At 41.3% G+C, this 23151-nt stretch overlaps 1 protein-coding gene across 2 annotated transcripts in view; it reads right to left on the bottom strand.

Annotated features, from left to right (window-relative positions):
* Window positions 1-23151, bottom strand: part of TM9SF2 (transmembrane 9 superfamily member 2) — a 102624-nt gene that overhangs the window by 59433 nt on the left and 20040 nt on the right. For both annotated transcript variants that reach the window (XM_011933830.1, XM_011933828.1), the window contains exons 3-5: window positions 21468-21561; window positions 12132-12259; window positions 487-616 (exon numbers count right to left, since the gene is read on the bottom strand). In XM_011933830.1, coding sequence (XP_011789220.1) covers window positions 487-616; window positions 12132-12259; window positions 21468-21561 — 352 coding nt within the window. The remainder of the gene's footprint in view (window positions 1-486; window positions 617-12131; window positions 12260-21467; window positions 21562-23151) is intronic.

The raw sequence follows: 23151 nt of genomic DNA, 5'->3' as shown, positions 1-23151 counted from the left end.
ATTTATTTTAACATATATCCCCATCTAGTTCTAATTACCTTCTATAGTAATGTCTCTATTTGATTAATCTATTTTTAAATATAAAAGAATGGCCTCAAAGACAGATAGGTCTTAAAAAGGGTATAATATCTGACTTCTGCAATACAAATTTAGTTAACTTATAATCAAGTCTTTTTTGACACTCTACTATGTACATTTTTTAATATCTAAGATTTATGAGAGTTAGAACAAAGTTCTAGACCTTACCATAGCACTTAACATACAACAGACACTCTCAGTAAACGCTGAATTGAATCTGAATTATTCCAATTCTAAGGCTCAACTTACACATTATTAATCTGCTGTAAGTTTAAGATTGAAGTAGTTGTACTTCAGAACATCTGAACTGTACTCATTAAACGAATATAACAATTTTTGTCCAGGTAAAGACTGAATTCTGTCAAAAGCCATGTTCTAAAAAAGCAGCAGAGTTTATCATGAACTTACATTAATAACACAGGCATCTTTTGCATGGCCTTTATCTGTAATGTAACAGCCAATAGGAAATCCAGGATTACAGAACCTCTGACCATCTTCAACATCGTAACACCATGTTACAGGCATATTATCCACAATCCTACACACGGAAAGAAGAGTTAAGTTAGAAAAGAACCCACCAAACATGAGACTAAGAATTACTGCCCAAATCAGTGTCATCACTTCATGAAATTTAAATGTGTAAATGCCTTAAGATTCCAAAAACCACACAGAATGTTAATGAAATGTGCTATTTCATAAGCAATAACAATATGCCAGTATCTGATACACTGCAGTGATGGAAAAAACTACAGGCTGGTCCGAGCGCAGCGGTGTTTACAACTAACTGATCACAACCAGGTATAGATTTCTTTGCTCCTTCTCTACTCGCACTGCTTCATGTGACTAGCCGGAAAAAAAAAACAAAAACAAAAAAACAAAAAAAAGCCCCAACCTTTATAGCTTTTTTGAAAGGATAATGGTACATAGGAAAAGAGTTTTATAAACTAATTTATTGTAATTGCTAATTTAACAGTACTATTTAGACACTTCACTGTAATTTACCTTTAGCAGAACACTCACAGCTCTAAATAGGGACACAAAGCAATATACCTAGTTCCTCAGGAACAGTTTATTAAACAGTAGAGAAGGAAATGTCTCTTATTACTCAGGTAATTCAATAAAAAAGAATACAATTGCAAGATACAGGAAAATATTAAACTAAAGGGTCAGGAAGAAAAGTGAAAGTTATACAAAAAAATTCTGTGAAAACTATAAATCTAAGTTATTTCTAAAAGAAATACTGCTACAAAGCTAGCGAACCCAATCTTTCAAGTTCTATAGTGAAAAAGGACTTAAATGATAAAAGCAGAAAATAAAGTTCTGTAGCACCGTATAACTACATTATAGTCCGAGCATGTGGCCCCCTGTGCCCAGAGTATACTGCGGGATACAAATAAAAAAACTACTCAAAATATAGCAGCTATATTACAGTCATAACACGACACTCCAGGGCATGTTTTATTTGTTAATTAATGTGTGCCTTAGGAAGTAAAATTATGATTCTATATTCACCCAAGGTGTACCTTAATGACCTAATAAAACATGTCTCGTCACCTTTAAATGCAATTTAATAGTACCCAGTTTACAAAATTTTAGAATCACCTATGCTATTAAACTGCTTATTATAATAATCAGCAGGCTAGTAGTTCCAATGAAAAGACTATAAAATATTAGAAGTATAAATGCATCGTTATATAAAATAAATAATTCAGATTTTCTGGAAGCTTAAAGAATTGGTTAATTGCTTTAATTTTTTAGATAGAGATGAAGTTCAATTAATGAATATATACTAGCAATATATAGTATCTTCATGCTACCATATTGGAGGGAAAGTACTACATAAAAATTATAGTGCTAGCTACAAAATGAGAAATTAAGGGGCAATTTACGTTTTATAAAAGCCAACATCCTAAATGTATCATTTATATAATACCTTGACATAATAGCTTTTTCTGGTAATAGGAAGCATTAAAAAAAAAATCCCTTTGAAATAAATTTAAGAAAACTTAAAGAATATCTTTTTTTTTCCCCCAAGACAGGGTCTTGCTCTGTCACCCAGGCTGGAGTGCAGGATCATGATCATGGCTCTCTGCAGCCTCAACCTCCCAGGCTCAAGTGATCCTCCCATCTCTGCCTCCCAAGTAGCTGGGACTACAAGTGTATGCCATCATACCTGGCTAATTTTTAAAATTTTTTTGTAGAGCTGGGGTTTCACTATGTTGCCAGGGTTGGTCTCGAACTCCTAGGCTTGAGTGGTCCTCCTACCCTGGTCTCCCAAAGTGCTGGGATTACAGGTGTGAGCCACCATGTCCAGCCAAAGAATATGATTTTCAATTACTGTCTTCCTAAGTTAATGAGTAGTATTTATTTAAATTTCTAGTATCAAAAAATTAGAACTCTTATTTCCTATCTGACAGACTGAATAATGGGAAGAAGACTCGCAAGGATAAAGGCTGAATGACTCTCAACTTTTTATCATGAAGAACTCCTTTCCTTTACTTCCAAGTCTGCCCTCCAAGGACCTCATCTGAAACAGTTCTACCAATTAAACTTCATTTAGTAATAACTTGCTTTTCCAATAAATTAATTCCAAAAGTTTCTAATCAGAATAACCCATATTGTCACAATGCACTCAGAAAATTACAGTCCAAAGCAAAGAAACTTGGCATTTAACAAGCTGGCATTTCTTTTTTTTCTTTTTTTTTTTTTTTGCAGTTGCAAGATTTAATAGAGTGAAGACAGAGCTCCCATACAAAGGGAGGGGACCCAAAGAGGGTAGCCGTTGCCGGCTCGAATGCCTGGGTTTATATCCCGATCACTATCCCTCCCGCTGTGCTCTCAGGCAATAGATGATTGGCTATTTCTTTACCTCCTGTTTTTGCCTAATTAGCATTTTAGTGAGCTCTCTTTACTACCTGATTGGTCGGGTGTGAGCTAAGTTGCAAGTCCCTGTGTTTAAACGTGGATGCGGTCACCTTCCCAGCTAGGCTTAGGGATTCTTAGTTGGCCTAGGAAATCCAGCTAGTCTGTCTCTCAGTCCCCCTCTTAACAGGAAAACCCAAGTGCTGTTGGGGAGGTTGGCCGACGGCCGCTCTAACTGCTTCCTGCTGAATTGGGGCGTAGTAGTGGTTGTGCAGTTGAGATTTCCTCAGGAGGGGTGCCTTCGATGTCATTAACATCGGAGCATGGGCTAGCAGGCCGGTCCAGGGGTCCGTGGTAGATCTTAGTCATGGACTGCATCTGGGGCTCCCTTTGAAGCACCATTTGTAGTTTTACCACTTCGATTCTGGAAGAGACAAACTTAACAAGGAGGTTAAAGATACAGGGATTGAAATGTATGGCCTGCAGTGCAGGGGATTATTTCTTTGGCACAATTCACAGGCCCTGACTATCTGCTTGATAGTTTTGAAAAGCCCTCATCCAGTAAATAATAATTTGATCATCTGATGGGTGCTATAAATGCCTAAGTGAAAGGTTTGGTGAAGGGTTTTAAGTAATGTCCTTCGTTTAGCTGCAGGCAAAAGTATTTTTCCTTCTTCGGTGGCTAGCCATCCTGAGGGGAGGAAACCATGTCCTCATGAGGTTCCCCATTCTATTTCTTCTGCTGAGTACAGGGACTTGGCTTCTCAGAGGAGATTATCCCATACTAGGGGTCTTTCTATAAGCATTACTAATGGAGGGTCCTGTCTTGTGGCTCTTTCTGCTTCAATATCTGCTTGGCGGTTCCCTTCTATTTCCCTTTCCTTTCCTTTCTAATGACCCCAGCAGTGAAAGACTACTATCTCTTTAGGTTTCTGTACCACCAATAATAATCTCCTAATGGCTTCCTGATGTTTGATAGGTGTTCCCTCGGAAGTTAGAAATTCCCTTTCTTTCCATATTGCTGCATGGACATGGAGGGCAGGGCAAGCATACTTAGAGTCTGTATATATATTTACCCCTTTTCCTTCTCCTAATTGTAGCACCCGATTGAGGGCTATTAGTTCTGCCAGCTAAGCGTTAGTTCCTGGAGTGAGGGGATTACTTTCAAGTATTCCATTATCACTGACCACTGCATATCCCCCTTTTTGAAGTCCTTTTTCTACAAAGGAACTTCCATTAATATACAAGTTGAGATTGGGATCAGTCAAGGGAACTTCTGGAAGGTCCCCTCGAGTGGCATAGGTTTGAGCAATTATTTGTTGACAGTTATGTTCTATCTTTTCTTCATTGTCTGGAAGAAATGTGGCTGGGTTAAGAGTTGCCCAAGTGCACAGTCACAGCACTGGCCCTTCAAGTAATAGAGCCTGATATTTAAGTAAACGGTTGTCTGACAGCCACAAGTCTCCTTTAGCAGTAAGAATGCTGTTCACATCATGAGCTGTCCACACAGTAAGATCTCTTCCTTGTATTATTTTAACTGCTTCAGATACTGAGACCGCTACTGCCGCCACTACCTGTAAACAATGAGGCCAACCTTTTGCCACTACATCAATTTCCTTACTTGGGTAGGCCACGGGCTGCAAGCTCATCCCTCAGATCTGTGTAAGGACTCCTAGAGCTATTCCTGTTTTTATCTGTGGCATATAAAGAAAAGTCTTGCCCCGCTGGCAAGTTTAACACTGGGGCTTGGGTTAGGGCCTTCTTTAGGGCCTGGAAAGCCGCTTCTGCTTCAGGTGTCCATCTTACTACACGGGTACTGGCTTTCTGAGTTTCCTTAATTAGTGTATATAATGGCCTGGCTATTTTGCCGTACCCGGGAATCCATATTCGGCAGAAGCCTGTTATGCCAAGGAGCCCTCTTAGTTCCTTTAGGGTTTTGGGATTAGGATAAGCCAGTATGGGCTGGATACATTCCTCACTGAGGGCCCTGGTGCCTTTGGATAATTTTAGCCCTAAGTATTTAACCTGCCGTGACCAGAGCTGAGCCTCTCGTTTGGAAACCTTGTAGCCACAGGTGGCGAGGACATTTAAGAGCGCTTGGGTGGCTTGATGGCACAAAGTTTCTGAACAGGTGGCTAAAAGTAAATCATCCACGTACCAAAGGACAAGAGTGTCCAGGTGTGAGAACTGGCTTAAGTCTTGGGCTAATGCCTGGCCAAATAGATGGGGGCTATCCCTGAACCTTTGGGGTAAGACAGTCCAGGTGAGTTGAGACGTTGGGCTCAAAGGATTTTCAAAGGCAAACAAGAATTGAGAGGCAGGATGTACAGGGATGCAGAAAAAGGCATCCTTAAGGTCCAGGACTGTAAGCCACTCTGCTTCCTCTGGTATTCACGAAAGCAGAGTATAAGGGTTAGGTACAGCTGGGTATAGAGGAACAAGGGCCTCGTTGATAATCCTGAGATCTTGCACTAACCTCCACTGTCTGTTGGGTTTCTGTACTCCTAAAATTGGAGTATTGCAGGGGTTATTGAATGGTTTTACTAGGCCTTGGGCTTTTAGGTCCTTAACAATTTTTTTGGAGTACTTGTTGGGCCTCAGGTATAAGGGCGTACTGCCTTTGGTAGGGAAACGAGACGGAATCCTTTAGTTTAATTTGAACAGGACGGGCATTCTTTGCTGGTCCATATTGTCCTTCTGTTGCCCAGACTTCAGAATCAATTCCTTCCTCAAGCAGGGGACAACAAACGGGTGTTCCTTCTCCCATTTTCAGGTGTATAATGGCCCCTGTTTTTGCTAGAATGTCTCTCCCTAAGAAGGGAGTGGGGCTTTCAGGCATAATTAGAAAAGCATGTGAAAAGAGTTAAAGTTCCCCAGTCACAACTTAGTGGCTGGGAGAAGCATCTAGCGACTGGCTGTCCTAGGACCCCTCAGATAGCGACAGATCTGGAGGACAGTTGTCCAGGACAGGACAGTAAGACTAAGAAGGCCGCGCCAGTGTCCAGGAGACAGTTAACCTCCTGGCCCTCAATGGTCAAGCATACCCGGGGCTCTGTGAGGGTGATGGCATGGGCTGGTGCTTGCCCTGGGCACCTTCAGTCCTGCTGGTCAGTGGCTTCTGACTCAGAGGATGTTCGTCCCCTGGGGCAGTGGGCCCTGCAGTGATTTCCTTGACATAAGGGGCATGGACGAGGTGGCAGCTTATTTCTATTTGAACAATGTTTTTTAAAGTGTCCTTGTAGACCTCACTGCTATTAGGCGTTTGATTTGCCCAGCGTTTCCCTGTTCCAGAGCCTCCAAAGTCTGCTTGCCTGAGGGCCATGGCTAAAGTGGTGGGCTTTTTCTTATCTCCTTTGTCCCGTTCCGTCTGCTCCTCCTGATCTCTCTTACAAAAAACCAAGGTTGCCAAGTTCAGTAGGGTTTCCAAGTTTTGCTCTGGGCCTAAGGTGGACTTGAAGTTTTTTTTCTAATGTCTGCAGCTGACTGAGTGATAAACTTATCCTTTAAGATTAGTTGACCTTCAACAGAGTTAGGTGACAGAAAGGTATGCTTTCTCACAGCCTCCCTTAATTTCTTCAGAAAGACGGTAGAATTTTCTTCCTTTCCCTGTTTTATAGTGGACATCACTGAATAATTTATAGGCTTCTTCGCAGTTTTCCTTAGTCCTTCCAGGACACAAGTTAGCAAATGTCTGCGGCACCAATCTCCATGTTCTGATTCTGTGTCCCATTGAGGGTCTACACTGGGAACCGTCTGCTGGCCTGTGGGAATTTATTCTCTTTCCTCTGTTGTCATTCTATCTCTGAGATACCAGAGATCGCCAAACTCTCAGGCTGCAGTTATGGCAGCACTTCTCTCATTTAGGGTTAGTGTCTGATTTAGCAGTAACATAATATCTCTCCATGTCAGACCAAAGGATTGTCCTAACTCTTGTAAAACATCAATATAGCCATCAGGGTTACCTGAGAATTTACCTAGGTCTATTTTAATTTGCTTTAAATCGGAGAGAGAAAAAGGTGTATGCACTTTGGCTGGGCCGAATTCTCCTCCTCCCACTGCTTGGAGGGGGCATCATCGGGGAATATTTGTACTCTCTGGTTCATTGTCTATATCTCCTTTTGGATCGTTTGGGTTGAAGTGGGGGTCCTTATTAGTTGGGGAAGGAGTTGGGCAGGGCGCCGGGGCAGGGAGGTAGAGTCTGAGGGCTTCCTGTCGGGCATAAATCACACTTTTTACAAAATCGCGAGTTGTCTCTTAGTGAAAAGAAACTTTGTACATATGGCACTTCACTCCATTTGCCTTCTTTTCTACAAAAGAGGTCTAGCTGTAAGATGGTGTTATAATTTATACTTCCCTCAGGAGGCCAGGTTTCTCCCCCTTGAAGACGATATCGTGGCCAGGAGGTATTGCAGAAGAATATGTCATTTCTTTCTTAGCGTCTGAGGGTCAAATTGGTCCCAATTATCCAGAATACATCTTAGGGGCATTTTTGCCTTGGGGAGAAGGTTTCCCATTGCTTTGGAGGTCCCTTCATGGTCGCCACATGTTAGCAGAGGATCCTCGCTCCCAGAGCTCCCAAGATGGTGGCAAACCTCATGTTCTCTGACCTGGGGTTCCTGGCCTCACAGATTCCAAGGAATGGAATCTTGGGCCATGCGGTGAATGTTATAGCTCTATTAGACGCCGGGGGTCACAGAAGAGAACCGTGGAACCCAGTGACTAGTGTTCAGCTCGATTAGGAGGAACCCGGGCACTTAGCCATGCAGGAACAATGTTAAGCCTTTAGCCCGATCGGGAGCTGCAATGGGCGCCTTGCTGAATCAGGAGCACAGCAGACACCCTGCCGAATCCGGAGGGATGGAAGTCAGTGGCAGGTCTGTGACGGCGGCAAACAGCAGTGGTGGATGGTGAGCAAAAGCTCAGCTTGAGCCGTAACAAACAGGGACCAGAAGAGAATGCAGTTGCAAGATTTAAGAGTGAAAACAGAGCTCCCATACAAAGGGAGGGGACCCAAAGAAGGTAGTCCACGAGTTGGCATTTCTACGTAGTTTTAACATGAGTACATTAATACTATTCAATAGGATTCTGAATTTCTGAAAACAGCACATCATTCTCCTTTGCTAACTTGGTAGGATCTGGGATTGGAACTCACTAAAGTATCTTCAAGACCCCTTTATAATTCAATAAGCTATAGTTCAGTGGTTCGATGATACTAAAAAATGTAAGTACTCTGAACTAGTTAATTATACTTTTATAAATAAAATGTCATCAAGATTTGGAAACTCAGGCAAGAAGTATAATCACAAACCACAAAGAGCACAGCTGAAGAAAGTTTTAAGTGTCTGGTGCTGGTATCAAAGCAATAGTTTCAGGAATCATGAAGTAGCTTAGCAGCTACTGACAGAGTAAGCCAAAAAGATCTTTAAAATATGTTCTAAAGCCCCAAGTAAGAATTAAAAAGCATGGCCAGGAATGGTGGCTCACGCCTGTAATCCCAGCACTTTGGGAGGCCACAGTGGGTAGATCAAGAGGTCAGGAGTTCGAGAGCAGCCTGGCCAACATAGTGAAACCCCATCTCTACTAAAAATACAAAACTTAGCCAGGCGTGGTGGCAGATACCTGTAGTCCTAGCTACTCAGGACGCTGAGACAGGAGAATCACTTGAACCCAGGAGGCTGAGGTTGCAGTGAGCCGAGATTGTGCCACTGCACTCCAGCCTGGGCAACAGAGCGAGATTCTGTCTCAACAACAACAACAAAAAATTTAAAAAATAAAAAGTATTCTTCAACTCATATAAGAAACTATTAACTGTTCTTTATAGTGAGAATAATAAACTAGAGCATGGTTCCAATGTCATGGGGGAGAAATTATGATTGATTCATGCAGTGAATTGCAAAATTATGAAAAAGATGGAGGAGGTTATAGATTTACGAGGTTACCTGACCTCAAAAAAGTCCATAATATTTTCTTAAATGAGCAAGTTGTAGAATAATGTGTACAATAATATTTTAGTTGCATTATTGTAAAAAGGACACACCTGTTTCTATACCTCCATATGCATAGGAAATTAGAAACACACATGAGAAATAATAGTGTTAGTTCTGTAGAAGAGAAATGAAAATGGGGGTGACAGAAGACTTACTTTTACTTAATATTTTCTTGTACTGCTTGTGTTTTTTCATTGGCATATATTGCTTTATGATTTAGAAAACGATTATGCTCTCCCCAACACGTCTTAGTGCAGAGTATAAAATAAAATGTGCTACATTCACAGTCAAACTCCATAACAGAATACTATAAATTTCCATGGGTACATAAATTTTATGTGTCAACTCTACTGTCTATGCTTAAAATCAAATTATACAGTAAAATCTTTCTGAAATAGGTCATGGACATAATATACTCAAATAATGGTTTCAATAAATTAATCAATGTGAATCAATATTTTCCAAATGTATACTGAACTGATTTAAGTGTTACACTTAAAATCATCAACTTTTCTGATTCAACTGCAAAATCTTTATTTACCAGCACATTCCCAAGTTAATTTTTTAAAGCAGAATAGTTTAAGTTTGCCATTGATACACTGATAACAAATCGTTCAGTAAATTTTACTAATGCTTTCTTAATTGGTACACTATTTTATCTATTCTTGTTATTAAGCATCTTGGCATTATAATGAAATCTTTGTTAACTGCATCACAAATTAGTCAAAAATATCTCTAAGTACTTTCCTGTGAGGAGACTACTGAAGAAGAACTGCTTCTATTACCTTCAGCAGCAAGACTAAACAGTATTCTTTGGTTTAAGCGATTCTCCTGCCTCACCCTCCCAAGTAGCTGGGATTACAGGCGCCTGCCACCACATCTGGCTAATTTTTGTATTTTTAGTAGAGATGGGGTTTCACCATGTTGGCCAGGCTGGTCTAGAACTCCTGGCCTCAGGTGATCTGCCCACCTCAGCCTCCCAAAGTGCTGGGATTATAGGCGTGAGCCACTGCGCTGGGCTCACTAAACAGTATTCTAAGCACAGAGGGTAGAAGAAAGAGCTAAAAAAATCACCCACATAGCTTAAGAGTCATTCTTTCATTCAGTCAACAAACTGATAGCTATTGCAGTAAATGTAGGTGGATAGGGCTAACATGAGAAGATAAGAACTGAGGTTTAAATATTATTTAGAAGATTACAAAGAAAAACAACAAGGAAAATTTCAATTACTTATGAAAAAGTAAACATATCCCAAGTTGATATGCAATTGATATGCACTGATCTAGCAAATAAGCAGTATTCCTATGGTAGTTTAGGGGAAAAAAGCTCTTCATTTGCCCGAAACTAAAGAAATGGGGAGACAAAAGAGGTTTTAAAGTTCCCGTTTGCACTGAGGGTCAGATGAGAAAGAAGCGGACACAAGCATAACAGGCAGGTTTCTAACAGCACCGTCTCCTTCCTTCCAACAGAGCCCCAGCAGCCTACAGGAAACTCATTCTTATGGGGTTCAGGTAGATGTTACCCAGGTCTGGCCAGTCAGAACGAATCCTTTCCATCACAGACTAGGTCATGGCTGTGCACAGGACCCAGGGTTCTATGCGTATGGGGGTTGGGTAGGGTGGAGGAGGAGGAAAACTGAGGGGTAGGAGGGAATGTGAGGCCACAGGACCTGGTCAGGTCTCAGCTGAGATCCACGGTTCCTAACCTCACTGGCGTGAACAAACAATGTGATCTAATATACTGACAGGACAAACATCCAAAAGGAAGTGCACGAAGACAGTCCTCCTGCTTGCCACTAAAAGCATTTTACACTTTCTAGAAAAGGCAAAACATATGTAAACTATGACCCCATAGTTTATAGAATATAGGCATTTCCAAGCAAAATTACTCAGAAGAATAGTAATGGTTATACTTCAAATGTTGGATTTTGAAAGTCTTTAAAAATATTCTATGTTTGACTGGGTGCAGTGGCTCACACCTATAATTCCAGCACTTTGGGAGGCTGAGAGGGGTGGATCTCTCAAGGTCAGGAGTTCAAGGCCAGCTTGGCCAACATGGTAAAACTCCATCTCTACTAAAAATACAAAAATTAGCCAGGCGTGGTGGCAGGCACCTGTAATCCCAGCTACTCAGGAGGCTAAAGTGCAAGAATCACTTGACCCCGGGAGACAGAGGTTGCAGTGAGCCAAGATCACGCCATAGCACTCCAGCCTGGGGAACAGTGTGAGACTCCGTCTCAAAAAAAAAAAAAAAATTCTATGTTTGAATATTGCATAATAAGTACATACTACTTTGGAAGGAAAAACAGGATAGTTTTAAATGCTTTTTGATTCTGATACAAACTGGCACAGAATTTGTTAATGTTATGTCATGTTTACAAAATAAAAGGCTAAGCAAAATGTAAGCTTTTTACTTGAAGTTGATACTATTTATCAAACAAAAGTTAAGTTTTGTTTTCCTGTGATTTTTTTCATAGCCCACAAGTATAAAACAATGCTTTCACCAGAAGACTGACCCAGGCCCTTTTCCCCAAAGCATAATATGCTACTGTTCACTATTCAGGCATACTTCGTTTTATTGCCCTTCACTTTATTGTGCTTTGCAGATACGGTGTTTTTTAGAAACTGAAGGTTTGTGGCATCTATGCATTGAGCAGATCTATCAGTGCTATTTTTTCAACAGCATGTGTTCACTTCATGTCTTTATGTCAGCCTTTTTTTTTTTTTAGCAATAATGTATTTTTAATTACGGTACTTATAGACTTGTTTTACACATTATGTTATTGCAGACTTTAAATAGACTATACGTAGTATAAACATAACTTTTATATGCACTGGGAAACCAAAAAACTTTATGTGACTCACTTTATTGTGATATTTGCTTTACTGCAGTGGAATGGAACTGAACCTCAGTATCCCCAAGGTATGCCTATATGTGAATAAAAATAACTACTCTATGTACCAGATCTATGTACTAAAAGAAGTACCAGATATTACAGTAATCCAAACACGGTTAAAAGATAATTCTTTAAATGATATCATCTTTAACCAAGAGTCACTACTTCAAACTACGACCACTAGTAACAAAAAAAGGAAATCAATTAATTTGCTATATTTTACACAATCAAGTAATTTATATAGTCAATGCAACAAAGATTTCATATGGAAAGGATAAACCCCAAAATAAAAAATATTCATGCCTTACCAGTGATGCTGATAATTCAATAACATGCTTTTTTTCAAGAATTCTAACTTTTGTTTGTCTTCAGCTTTCTCTGTATGGTATGTTTTTGTACAAACAAGCTTACAGGTGTCCTCCTTATTAAACGTAAACTGTATTAAAAGGAAGTGGAAAGCAAATTCAGAAAAAATATCCAGGTTCTTCATATCAATATCACAAACAGAGTAAAAATGCTAGCCCCATTAAATTACTTAGTGGATTAATATTGGTAATAAATAAATTTTTAAATTCCTCATAGCTCAATCAGATGTAAATGTTACTCCTATTGTGTTTCTCTAAAGACTTGTCATCAAGTTTTCCTTTGATACGTTCTTTTTGGTAATATCAATCGACTTACCTTTTAAATGTAAGTAAGTTCTAGAAGAGAAAAAAAAAAATCCCATGTAGAACAAAAATGGAACTTTAGTCTCTCCTAGTAATATTCCATGGTCATGTCTTAGGAATTCTGGAGTTGATGGCTTTCTAGTAACAAGCAGACAAATTTTTATGTTCAAATAATCAATAGATGTTAAGTGCCCTCCTTAAGTGTCACGTGATAGAGATTCAGCAGTAAACAAGATGGCATGTGATAAGAAAAAGTGACATTCAGATGTCTAAAATCAGGGTAAACATGATTCCAGAAGGCTGAAATTTACCAACTATACAACCAGCTGTAATTTTATCTTTTAATAAATTCAAACTTTATTACATAAGGTGGTAAAAAAAAAATGGCATGGTTCACTTCTAAGCAGCCCACTCTTTGTATGTATGTACGTATTAACATCCCTAAAGCAGGTGCAGTGAAGCAGCTAAGTGAATGTTTAAGCGCAGTCCACTGCTGCCACCTGTCAGCCAATGCTTTCATTCTGTCTGCACTGCTATTTCCAATACAGCCATATTTGTACCACTAGTTGATATTTTAAACCTTATATGACCCTTAAACATTCATTCCTAAAAAGTGAAAAATAGAAAAACAAAAGTATACATACTAAGGAATCAGAAGCACAGGTACCAAACTTAAAATAAGTTAAGCAGAGAGAGACAATATTACACCAAAATGGCAAATCTGACACCTCAATCCAGCGCTCACTTTGTTAGGTGAGTCAACCTGTGTGTTCAATTGTGAAGGAAATAGCAAGAGTAAGGTGACGTTTAAAGTAGTAATAGGTAACATCTGTTTAGTGCTTCCTGTGTTCCACGTACTTTGTATATATCAAGCCTCATGTAATCCTCCGAACAACCCTTATCCATCTTTTACAGAGGAGAAAACTGGAGCACCAAGTCACACAACTGAGCGTCGGCATAGCCAGGATCTGAGCCAAGCGAGTTGAGCTCCGGAGAAAATGCTCTTCAGCACAACACCCTACGGCCTCTCTCTGTCATGTGTTTAGTTGGGAATTTTATAATATTTTAAATCATGTTTGGTTATGGATGGAATTGTATTTTATGTTTTGTTAAGGATTTTTAAATATTCTTAGCTCCCAAGGGAAACAAATCCTCCTTAAAACACAAGCACAGCACTGTTCTGTTTCTATTTGGGAAAACGTGGGATTATAATTTTTCCTGGATTATTTCAGTGAGGATTTAAAATTCTCCTTGGAATAATTCTGAAAATCAAAGGCTCTATCAATCTAGAGTCAGACCTGGGTACAGGTCAGCTCCATCTTGTTAGGGGACCAGGGAAAGCTGCGTAACCCTGCCTCAGCTTCAGTTAACTTATGTGTAAAATGGGAGCAGGACCTGCCTTGCAGGGCTGTCAGATACAGAAATGTGTGTGCAAAACACCTAGCATGCTGACTGATGAAAACAGGTATTCACTAAATAACAGTTACTGTTACGTATCTCACCACCAGCTTTTAGCAAATAGCAGAAAAATTATATCGAAGTCCATATCTGAGGGAAATCATACAAGGCTGCACACTCCTGGCAAGACTCCTCCCCCATGCAGCCTGAGACCATCAGCACTGATGTGGTTTGGCTTGGTGTCCCCACCCAAATCTCATCTCCAATTGTGATCTGAATTGTAACCCCCACGTGTTGGGGGAGGGACCTGTGGGAGGTGATTAGATCATGGGGGTGGTCCCCCGTGCTGTTTTTGGGATAGTGAGTAAGTTCTCATAGGATCTGATGGTTTTATAAGGGTCTTTGCCTGCTTCATTCTGCACTTCTCTTTTCTGCCACCATGTGAAGAAGGACATGGTTGCTTCCCCTTCTGCCATGATTGTTTTCCTGAGGCCTCCCCAGTCATGTGGAACTGTGAGTCAACTGAACCACTTTTCTTTACAAGTTACCCAGTTTGGTATTTCTCCATAGCAGCATGAAAATGGACTACTGCCCATTAGGGCTAATGGGCAGGGCTCATTATGCCATGGGTATCCTTGCTCTGGCAAGGATAATCCCATTATGCCCTTTACCCCTCTGAATATTAGTCACCACCAGAAGTCCAGGATTTCCATGTCATCCTTCCATTCTCACATTTGAATCCCAAAATGGATCCCCACCCCAACTGCTTAAACCCTTCCACTATGCCTGAAACTCATGTGTCACCAGGAGAACACTGGTGCCTGTTCTGATGGAAACCTGGCTGTCCCTGAGGGACGCTGCCTCACTGGAGTCTTGCCAGTGGTGCCTGTTTTCTCTCACAGGCCCCAGCGCTGGGCCAGACCATTCTCCCTCCTCCAGAAACCTCTAGCTTTGACTCCCATGTGATCAGACCACACCGCCCCTACTCCTTCCTGTTCTTGTCATCTACCAGCCCCAGGTCACTGGCCCTCAGCTCCAGACACACTGTCACTCCAACACTCCTCCTGGTTCCTGATTCTTGGTGATTACATTTATATAAATGATCCTTGAAAACAATGACCTTTTGATCCTCTGCCCTCTCCTCCAGCAACTCTGGTCTTTATCCTATTTCAAAGGACTCGCTCCTCTGGTCGCACTCCACCCTGCCTTTAACAATGACAGGAGTCCCTGCCGTTATCTTCATTTCAAGCTTCCTAGTGTCAAAGCACCTCCTCCCACTGTTCCAACTCACTGGCTTAAATGTTCCTCACCTCCAACAAGCTCTGGATGCCACTTGAATCAACAGATCCTACAGTCTTTTCACTGTCTCTTACTCCTTTTGTGCCCTTACATGCCCCCTGTGCAAGCTCAAACTCTAAGCTCAACAGTATCTCCATCTTTCATAACATCCAAGGATGTCCTCACATCCTGTGTTCTCTCACTTTTTTGGTACTCACTTGTTAAAACCACAAACCTGGTTAAATCCAACTCATAGCAGCACAGCTGGAAATAGCTGGAGATACATAAGTAAGCACGCTGGCTGCTGTTACTTCAAACCATCAGCTGGCCAGAGGGTTCCTGATGCAGCCTAGCAGCTGCTCCACACTCCTTCTTTATTCACTCTCCTGGATCCTACTTGGCTGCTGCCTCCCTCCTCACTCACAGGTGGGGTGGCCATGCTGCCTACTTCACTGAGGAATCAGGAGCAATTGCCACATTTACCTCCCAGCATCATGCCCCATGTCTCTGCCTTCCCTCCAGTTACAACGAGCTCACTGGGGCCAACCTTTCCACCAGTACACTGGGTTCCATCCCTTCTTGCCAGAGCAAGGACACCCATGGCAATCCTTCCATCTCCTAAAACATCATTTTTCCTATATCTACTGATCATACCCATCCACATACACGCCTTGCTTGAAGATCTATCACAAGTCCTCTTTGGGGCGGGTGCCTTGGCTCACACCTGTAATCCCAGCACTCTGGGAGGCCAAGATGGGCAGATCACCCAAGGTGGGGAGTTTGAGACCAGCCTGGCCAACGTGGCGAAACCCTGTCCCTACTAGAAATACAAAAATGAACTAGGTGTGGTGGCAGGCACCTGTAATCCCAGCTGCTCGGGAGGCTAAGGCAAGAGAAACACTGGAACTGGGAGGTGGAGGTTGCGGTGAGCTGAGATTGCACCACTGCACTCCAGCCTGGATGACAGAGTAAGACTCTGTCTCCAAACAAACAAATAAAAACAGTCCTCTTTGAACCATGCCATCTCCTCCAGCTACCACTCTTTTTCTCATTGCCAGTAAAATAAAAGTTCTCAAGACAGCTGTAGATGTGCCCACCTGCAACTGGCCTTTCCATTCTCTCTCCACCTGGCTATTCTACCACGGCTGCTTTCTCATCAATGACCTCCACATTGAAGGTTAAACCCAAGGTCAATCATCCGTCCTCATCTCACCTTACCCATCAGTGACAAATCAATCAATCCCTCCTCCTGGAAACACTTTCTTGCCTTGGCCTCCAGGGACCACAATCTCCCTGTTACCCTTCTTTCTCATCAATGGCTCCTTCTCAGTGTCCTTTGCTAGACTCTCTCCATCCTCCTGAACTGTAACACCAGGTGCTCCAAGGGTCTGAGCCTCATGCCTGTAATTCCAGCACTTTGGGAGGCTGAGAGGGGTGGATGTTTTAAGGTCAGGAGGTCGAGACCAGCCTGACCAACATGCTAAAATCCCACTTCTACTAAAAATACAATACCAGGAGCCCTCAGGGCGCCTGGTGCTACAGGTCAGAGGAGCGCCTCTTCGAGTCTTGTCTTCTTCATCTCTACCCCTCCCTTGGGGATCGCCTCAGTTCCATGGCTGTGAATACCACCTACACACGGATGATTCTCAACTACATACTGTGTATATCCAGGATGAAGCCCTCCTCCAAACTCCAGGAGCATGTAATTGGCTGTTTATTCAACATCTCTGCTTGGACACCGAATAAACACCTCTCACTGACCACATCCAAAACTAACTCTTCCCCATTCCCCAACCTGGCTCTTCCCACACTGTCCCATCTTAGAAAATAGAAACTCCACACTCCACATCCCATCCCTTGGCAAATTCTGTCAGCCACCTTCAAAACAAAGACAGATTTAGAGATTCTGACCTCTTTACCACCCCCTCACCCCTCCCAAGACAGATCATATCTAGATGAGGGAGAAGGCCTCCTACTGGTCTCCTAGCTTCTCCCCTCACGTCCCCATGATCCATTCTCAGTACAGCAGCCAGGGTGACCCTGGTAAAATCGAAGCCTACTCAAAACCCTCCAGTGTTAACCAACCATCTTGCTCAGATGTAAAGGCCAATCCTCACAGTGGCCTCTGAGTCATTCTATAATGTGGTCCTGTTACTTCTCTGTGTTCATTGCCTAATATGCTCTATCTTGCTCGCCTGCTCAAGTTGCACACCTCGGGGCCTTTCTTCAGCTAGAACACCTCCCCCTCATATTCCCATGGCTCACTCCCTTACTTGCTTCAGGTCTTTGCTCAAATGTCACCTTCTCGGTAAGGCTTTTTAAACTTAAGATTTTAAATTCACCTTTGCAGTAAGCCTATTTAAAATTAGAAATTCCCCACACACCTTCCCAGATTTATTTTCAATAGTTCTTTCATCAGTAATTGAAACATATATTCTGGTAACTTATTTTGTCTCATTCTCCCCATCAGCATAAAAGATCCATGAGGACAGAGATTTTTGTTTGGCTCACTGCTGTATCCCATCACAGTGCCTGGCACATGAAAGGTACTGAGCAAGTATGTTAACTGAGTTACTGAATATGAGTGCTTAGATCTCAGATGAGATTTTATGGTCCTCTGAAATGTGGTTTCAGCTTCACATAATACACACAATGTCTTGCACTGTTGTTTTCCTGACCTAAACAGAAGTCAAATATAAAAGATGGCAAAGCAGACTGGGATTTTATTTTGTTGCTGATTGTTACCTCAGTTTTTATGGCAGATCTAAAATAAGATAAAGCTGGGTATAGTGGCTCACACCTATAATCCCAGAACTTTGGGTGGCTAAGGCAGGAAGACTGCTTGAGCCCAGGAGTTCTAAACCAGCCTGGACAACATAGTGAGACCCTGTCTCTCCAAAAAATAAAAAAAATTACCTGGGCATGGTGGGTATACCTGTAGTCCCAGCTACTCAGGAGGCTGAGGTGAGAGGATTTATTGAGCCTGGGAGTTCAAGGCTGCAGTGAGCCCAGGCCACAGAGTGAGACTCAAAATAAGAAAGAAAAGAAAGAAAAGAAAAGAAAAGAAAAAAGAAAAGAGAAAGAAAGAGAGAAAGAAAAAGAAAGAGAAAGAAAGAAAGAAAGAAAAAGAAAGAAAGAAAGAAAGAAAGAAAAGAAAGAAAGAGAAAGAAAGAAAGAAAGAAAAAGAAAGAAAGAAAGAAAGAAAGAAAGAAAAAGAAAGAAAGAAAGAAAGAAAGAAATCCTTGAAAATAAAGAATAAATAGTGAAATGAAAAACATTAGTCAATACATTTATGGCTGGCTTGGAAAAAAATCTTCTGAGTCCCATGTTTCTATTGACCTACCCCTTGGCCTTAAAATGTGCTTGCTCTGCCCCTTTAAACTTGGGGCTTAGAGAATTTCTTTTAGTACAGATATTGATTCTAAAACATTCCATGAGACTCAGGGAAAATGTTGTGTGCACATCTTTCTCCATTCTAAAGCTCTCCTTTTATTCTATTTAACCTCAACTTCTACAACAAAGGATTAAATCTGAAAAGTACTAGGCCCCCAAAAGGGTCCTGTGTATGAGCAAGGAACAGTCCTTGCACAGAAACCGAAATGTGCCCAATGACTCCTACTAAGGGGAGTAACCTGCCTTCAAAGTCTGCCCCAAGGGACAACACTTCTCCATGGTTTGGATATTTTGCTGGGTTTCCTTCTGTTTCCTGCTACGGACTCCTGCTGTCTTCCCAGTTCTCTAAGGGCATTACTGATGTTCTTCCCACCCATCATTTCTCAAGGCCAAGACATAACTAAACAGAGAGATGGGGCTGAGAGGCTGCTGGAGTATTTAGGATTGTAAAATTTAATAAGCATGCCTGAAAACAGTCATCTGCTCTAAGAAGAATGCAATACCATTCCAAGTAATCTTCCAAACATCCCAAGAGGGAGGTGGTGTTTCACAAGTTACATGCCTGCCCTGCTCAATGGCACCACGTCCATACACTTTGAGTTCCTTCTTCCCCAGGGACTTCATCCCATTAGGGCCTTCGAATCTACTGTGTTTAGGAAACTTTAAAAGTTACTGGCAATTTTAGGGTAGACAATTTCAGATTAGAATATGTGAAAGGGGGCCAGGTATGGTAGCTCATGCCTGTAATCCCAGCACTTTGTGAGGTTGAGACAGGCAGATCATCTGAGGTCGGGAGTTCGAGACTAGCTTGGCCAATATGGCAAAACCCCATCTCTACAAAAAATACAAAAATTTGCTGGGCGTGGTGGCACATGCCTGTAATTCCAGCTACTTGGGAAGCTAAGGCAGGAGAATCACTTGAACCCAGGAGGTGGAGGTTGCAGTGAGCTGAGATCGTGCCAGTGCACTCTAGCCTGGGCAATAGAGTGAGACTCTGTCTCAAAAAACGTATTTGAAAGGCATCAGGTGGTGGCTCACGTCTATGTCTATAATCCCAACCCTTTGGGAGGCTGAGGTAGAAAGATTGCTTGAAGCCAGAAGTTCAGGACAAGCCTGGGCGACAGAGTGAGACTTTGTCTCGATAAAAAATTTAAAAATTGGCTGGATGTCGTGGTATGCATCTGTAGCCCTAGCCACTCAGGGGAGTGAGATAGGAAGATCACTTGAGCCTAGGAGTCTGACGCTGCAGTGACCTATGATTGTGCCACGTCACTCCAGCCTGGGTGACAGAGCAAGGCTCCATCTCTTAAAAAAGAAAAGAAAAAGAAAAAAAGAATATTTGAAGAGGATATATTTACAGTCAAAATCTATCAACCTGTAGTGGATTAAATCTGCACAGCGATGTCTCTTTTCCCCCAGGGCTTCACAGTGTAGGTGCAGGTGCTGGAGGGAGTAAGATGGTTGCTGAGACGAATCTAGGCCTAGGGATTTCCTGGACAGATAATCAATGTTATGCTCCATGTAATAAAATGTTGAGGGAGACAGGGGTGCCTCGTGAGAAAGCAGGGAAGGTGGATATGTATGAGGTCTAAGCCAGAGCAGAGACGCGAAGCCAGGAGAGGAAGCTGTCGGGCTGGGGAATAAAACCTGGAGTCAAGTTAGAGCCATTAGAACACACATTCTCATGTGGACAGATGCCCATGGTAGAGAGTTAAAGGAAAAATGCAAAGTGTGGAACATAGTATGTTAAAACAAATAAGTGTATCTAATCTATTTAATATAAGCTTATAGGTGTACAAAAATTTTCAGGAAATTTTAATAACAAGCTGTGAAGTAGAATTGCACATTTATTATTACTCTTCTGCATCATTTAATTTTTTTATATGGTGATACATTATTATAATAAACTAATGTTTCTAAAAGCAAAAGACCATTGTTCTTTGTACAGTAGGAGAATAGATATAAAACAAACAGGGACTATGCAGTGTGGAAGGATAATAGGCTTAAAAGATAACAGATTTAAAGGCAAAGAATTCTGAGAGATGATGAAGTACATATGTTGAAAAGAACACCTTATATTGTGCTTAGTTTGGTTTAACTGGTGTTCTAAAAATGTACCAAAGATGTTCCAAATACATTTTCAATCATCAAAATAGAAAGGTTAGGCCAGGCGTACTGGCTCAAATCTGTAATCTCAACACTCTGGGAGGCCGAGATGGGCAAATCACTTGAGTTCAGGAGTTTGAGACCAGCCTGACCAACACAGTGGAACCCCATCTCTACTAACAATACAAAAAAATTAGCTGGGTATGGTGCCATGCACCTATAGTCCCAGCTACTCAGGAGGCTGAGACATGAGAACTGCTTGAACCCAGGAGGCAGAGGTTGCAGTGAGCTGAAATCTCACCACTACACTGCAGCCTGGGCAACAGAGCAAGACTCTGTCTGAAAAAAAAAAAAAAAAAAAGAAAGAAAGAAAGGTTAGCTTCTAAAAATCCCAATGCGGTAGCCCAGGAAGCATTATATGTGTTAACAGAGAGTGTCTCTAGATACTGCTGGAAAACAGAGGGAAACAATCATAGAGCAGCTGGGACAACCCCTCATGACTGGAAGGTGGGTTTCAGGACTCTCTGTAAAGGAGGCAGAGCGTCTGAGTCTTGCCCCTTAAGCCACCATCTTATCTTCATAACATTAGTTGCATGAATGTCCATTAAGATAGACTTATCAATGACACACTGTGAGAAGGACAAGGATCCTTCTAACTTTGATTTTAAGAAACTATTCCTAGAAGAAAAAGAGAAATGAACTCCTCCTTAGCAATGATAGCTGAGTAATCTCAGGCTTTTCTTAAATAACAAAAAGCAAAAGCTGTAAGTAAATAATTATTACATAACACTAAATACAAACCTTATATGGTGAAGGTTCAATTCTTTCCCCAAATAGTACCTGACCAAGATTTTCAGATGGGCGCTTTCCTTCTGATGCTTGGCAAAAATCAAACCTGGGAGAAGAATATTTAAATTTTTACACATAAAAGGGAACAATGAAATATCAAACACCTAGCCAATCTTGAGAGATTAGGTACTGATCATTCTAGTAGCTCTAGCAGATGAGTAAGAAATCTACCCATACCCCAAGTCCTATGTACCACATCTTCCCCCATGAAAAACACCTAAAATTGTGCCTTCGAATATTTTGTTTTCTAAATAACATTCTCTTATTAGAATGCATGTTACAGGATCTTTTAAATGGACTCATTATAATTTATTTTTGTTCACTCCAATAATAAAATGATTTAGATCCTTATTATCCAAACAAATTTTGCATAACTTATCTCCCTTCTATATCTAATTCAAACCTTTAATTAAAAATGGTATTTCAGGCTGGGCGCGGTGGCTCAAGCCTGTAATCCCAGCACTTAGGGAGGCCGAGATGGGCGGATCACAAGGTCAGGAGATCGAGACCATTCTAGCTAACACGGTGAAACTCTGTCTCTACTAAAAAATATAAAAAAAAAAAAAACAACTAGCCGGGCGAGGTGGCGGGCGCCTGTAGTCCCAGCTACTCGGGAGGTTGAGGCAGGAGAATGGCGTAAACCCAGGAGGCGGAGCTTGCAGTGAGCCGAGATCCAGCCACTGCACTCCAGCCTGGGCGACCGAGCGAGACTCCATCTCAAAAAAAAAAAAAAAAAAATGGTATTTCAGTAATGTATGTCAAGTCTACCTGCAGTTCTGTCTCATCTCAGTACACTGGCCAACACATCCCAATATGTGCAGTATGGCTAAACAGACCCCCTGTGAAGAGTGCTGTGGAGAAGATGTAGTCAGTCACCTATAAGATTCTCTGTGCTGTAATTCTCTTATATTACTAATCGACTTTAATAAAGTTCTGTTTCAACATTACAGCTTAATTTCAGCTTTGCCACAAAAAATTAAAGGGCAGTTCTGTGCTCACCCTGGAATGACACGGGGAATACCTGAGATCAGTACAGTAATAGTAACAGATTACTGAGATTCCTGAAGAGGCAGGTGGATCTCCGGTGATTAAAAACAATAGTGCGGCTGGGAAGTTCCCAAATTAAGAATCTCCATTTACTCCATATAACAGATCCACTGACTTTTCCTAAGAATACTCACAAAGATTTAAAGATGTTTAACAAAACAAAAACTAGAAAAAAATTTAAGTATCCAATAATTAAATTATAGTCTACCCATTCATATATTCTGTACTCTTTTCTTAGACATACTTAAGTATATGAATTTTTTAGGATAGTCTTAACTTTTTGTGTATGCTTTTCCCCACAGCAAACTATTTTCTTTTAAAACTCTTAAATAGCAGAGAAATTAGATTCAACTAAATTTTAGGAACAGTTTTAGACCCAATGTGGTATACAATGGTCAAATGAATAAAGGATATTCATGCAGCATTTTTCACAGTATCAAAAAACTGGGCCAGGCACAGTGGTTCATGTCTGTAATCCCAGCACTTTGGGAGGCCAAGGTGGAAGGATCACTTGAACCCAAGAGTTTGAGACCAGGCTGGGCAACATAGTGGGATTCCATCACCACAAAAAATTAAAAAAAAAAAAAAA

Source organism: Colobus angolensis, unplaced genomic scaffold, assembly GCF_000951035.1.
Source record: "Colobus angolensis palliatus isolate OR3802 unplaced genomic scaffold, Cang.pa_1.0 Scaffold13, whole genome shotgun sequence".
Taxonomy (NCBI): domain Eukaryota; kingdom Metazoa; phylum Chordata; class Mammalia; order Primates; family Cercopithecidae; genus Colobus; species Colobus angolensis.
This window is presented reverse-complemented; position numbering and strand designations above follow the sequence as displayed.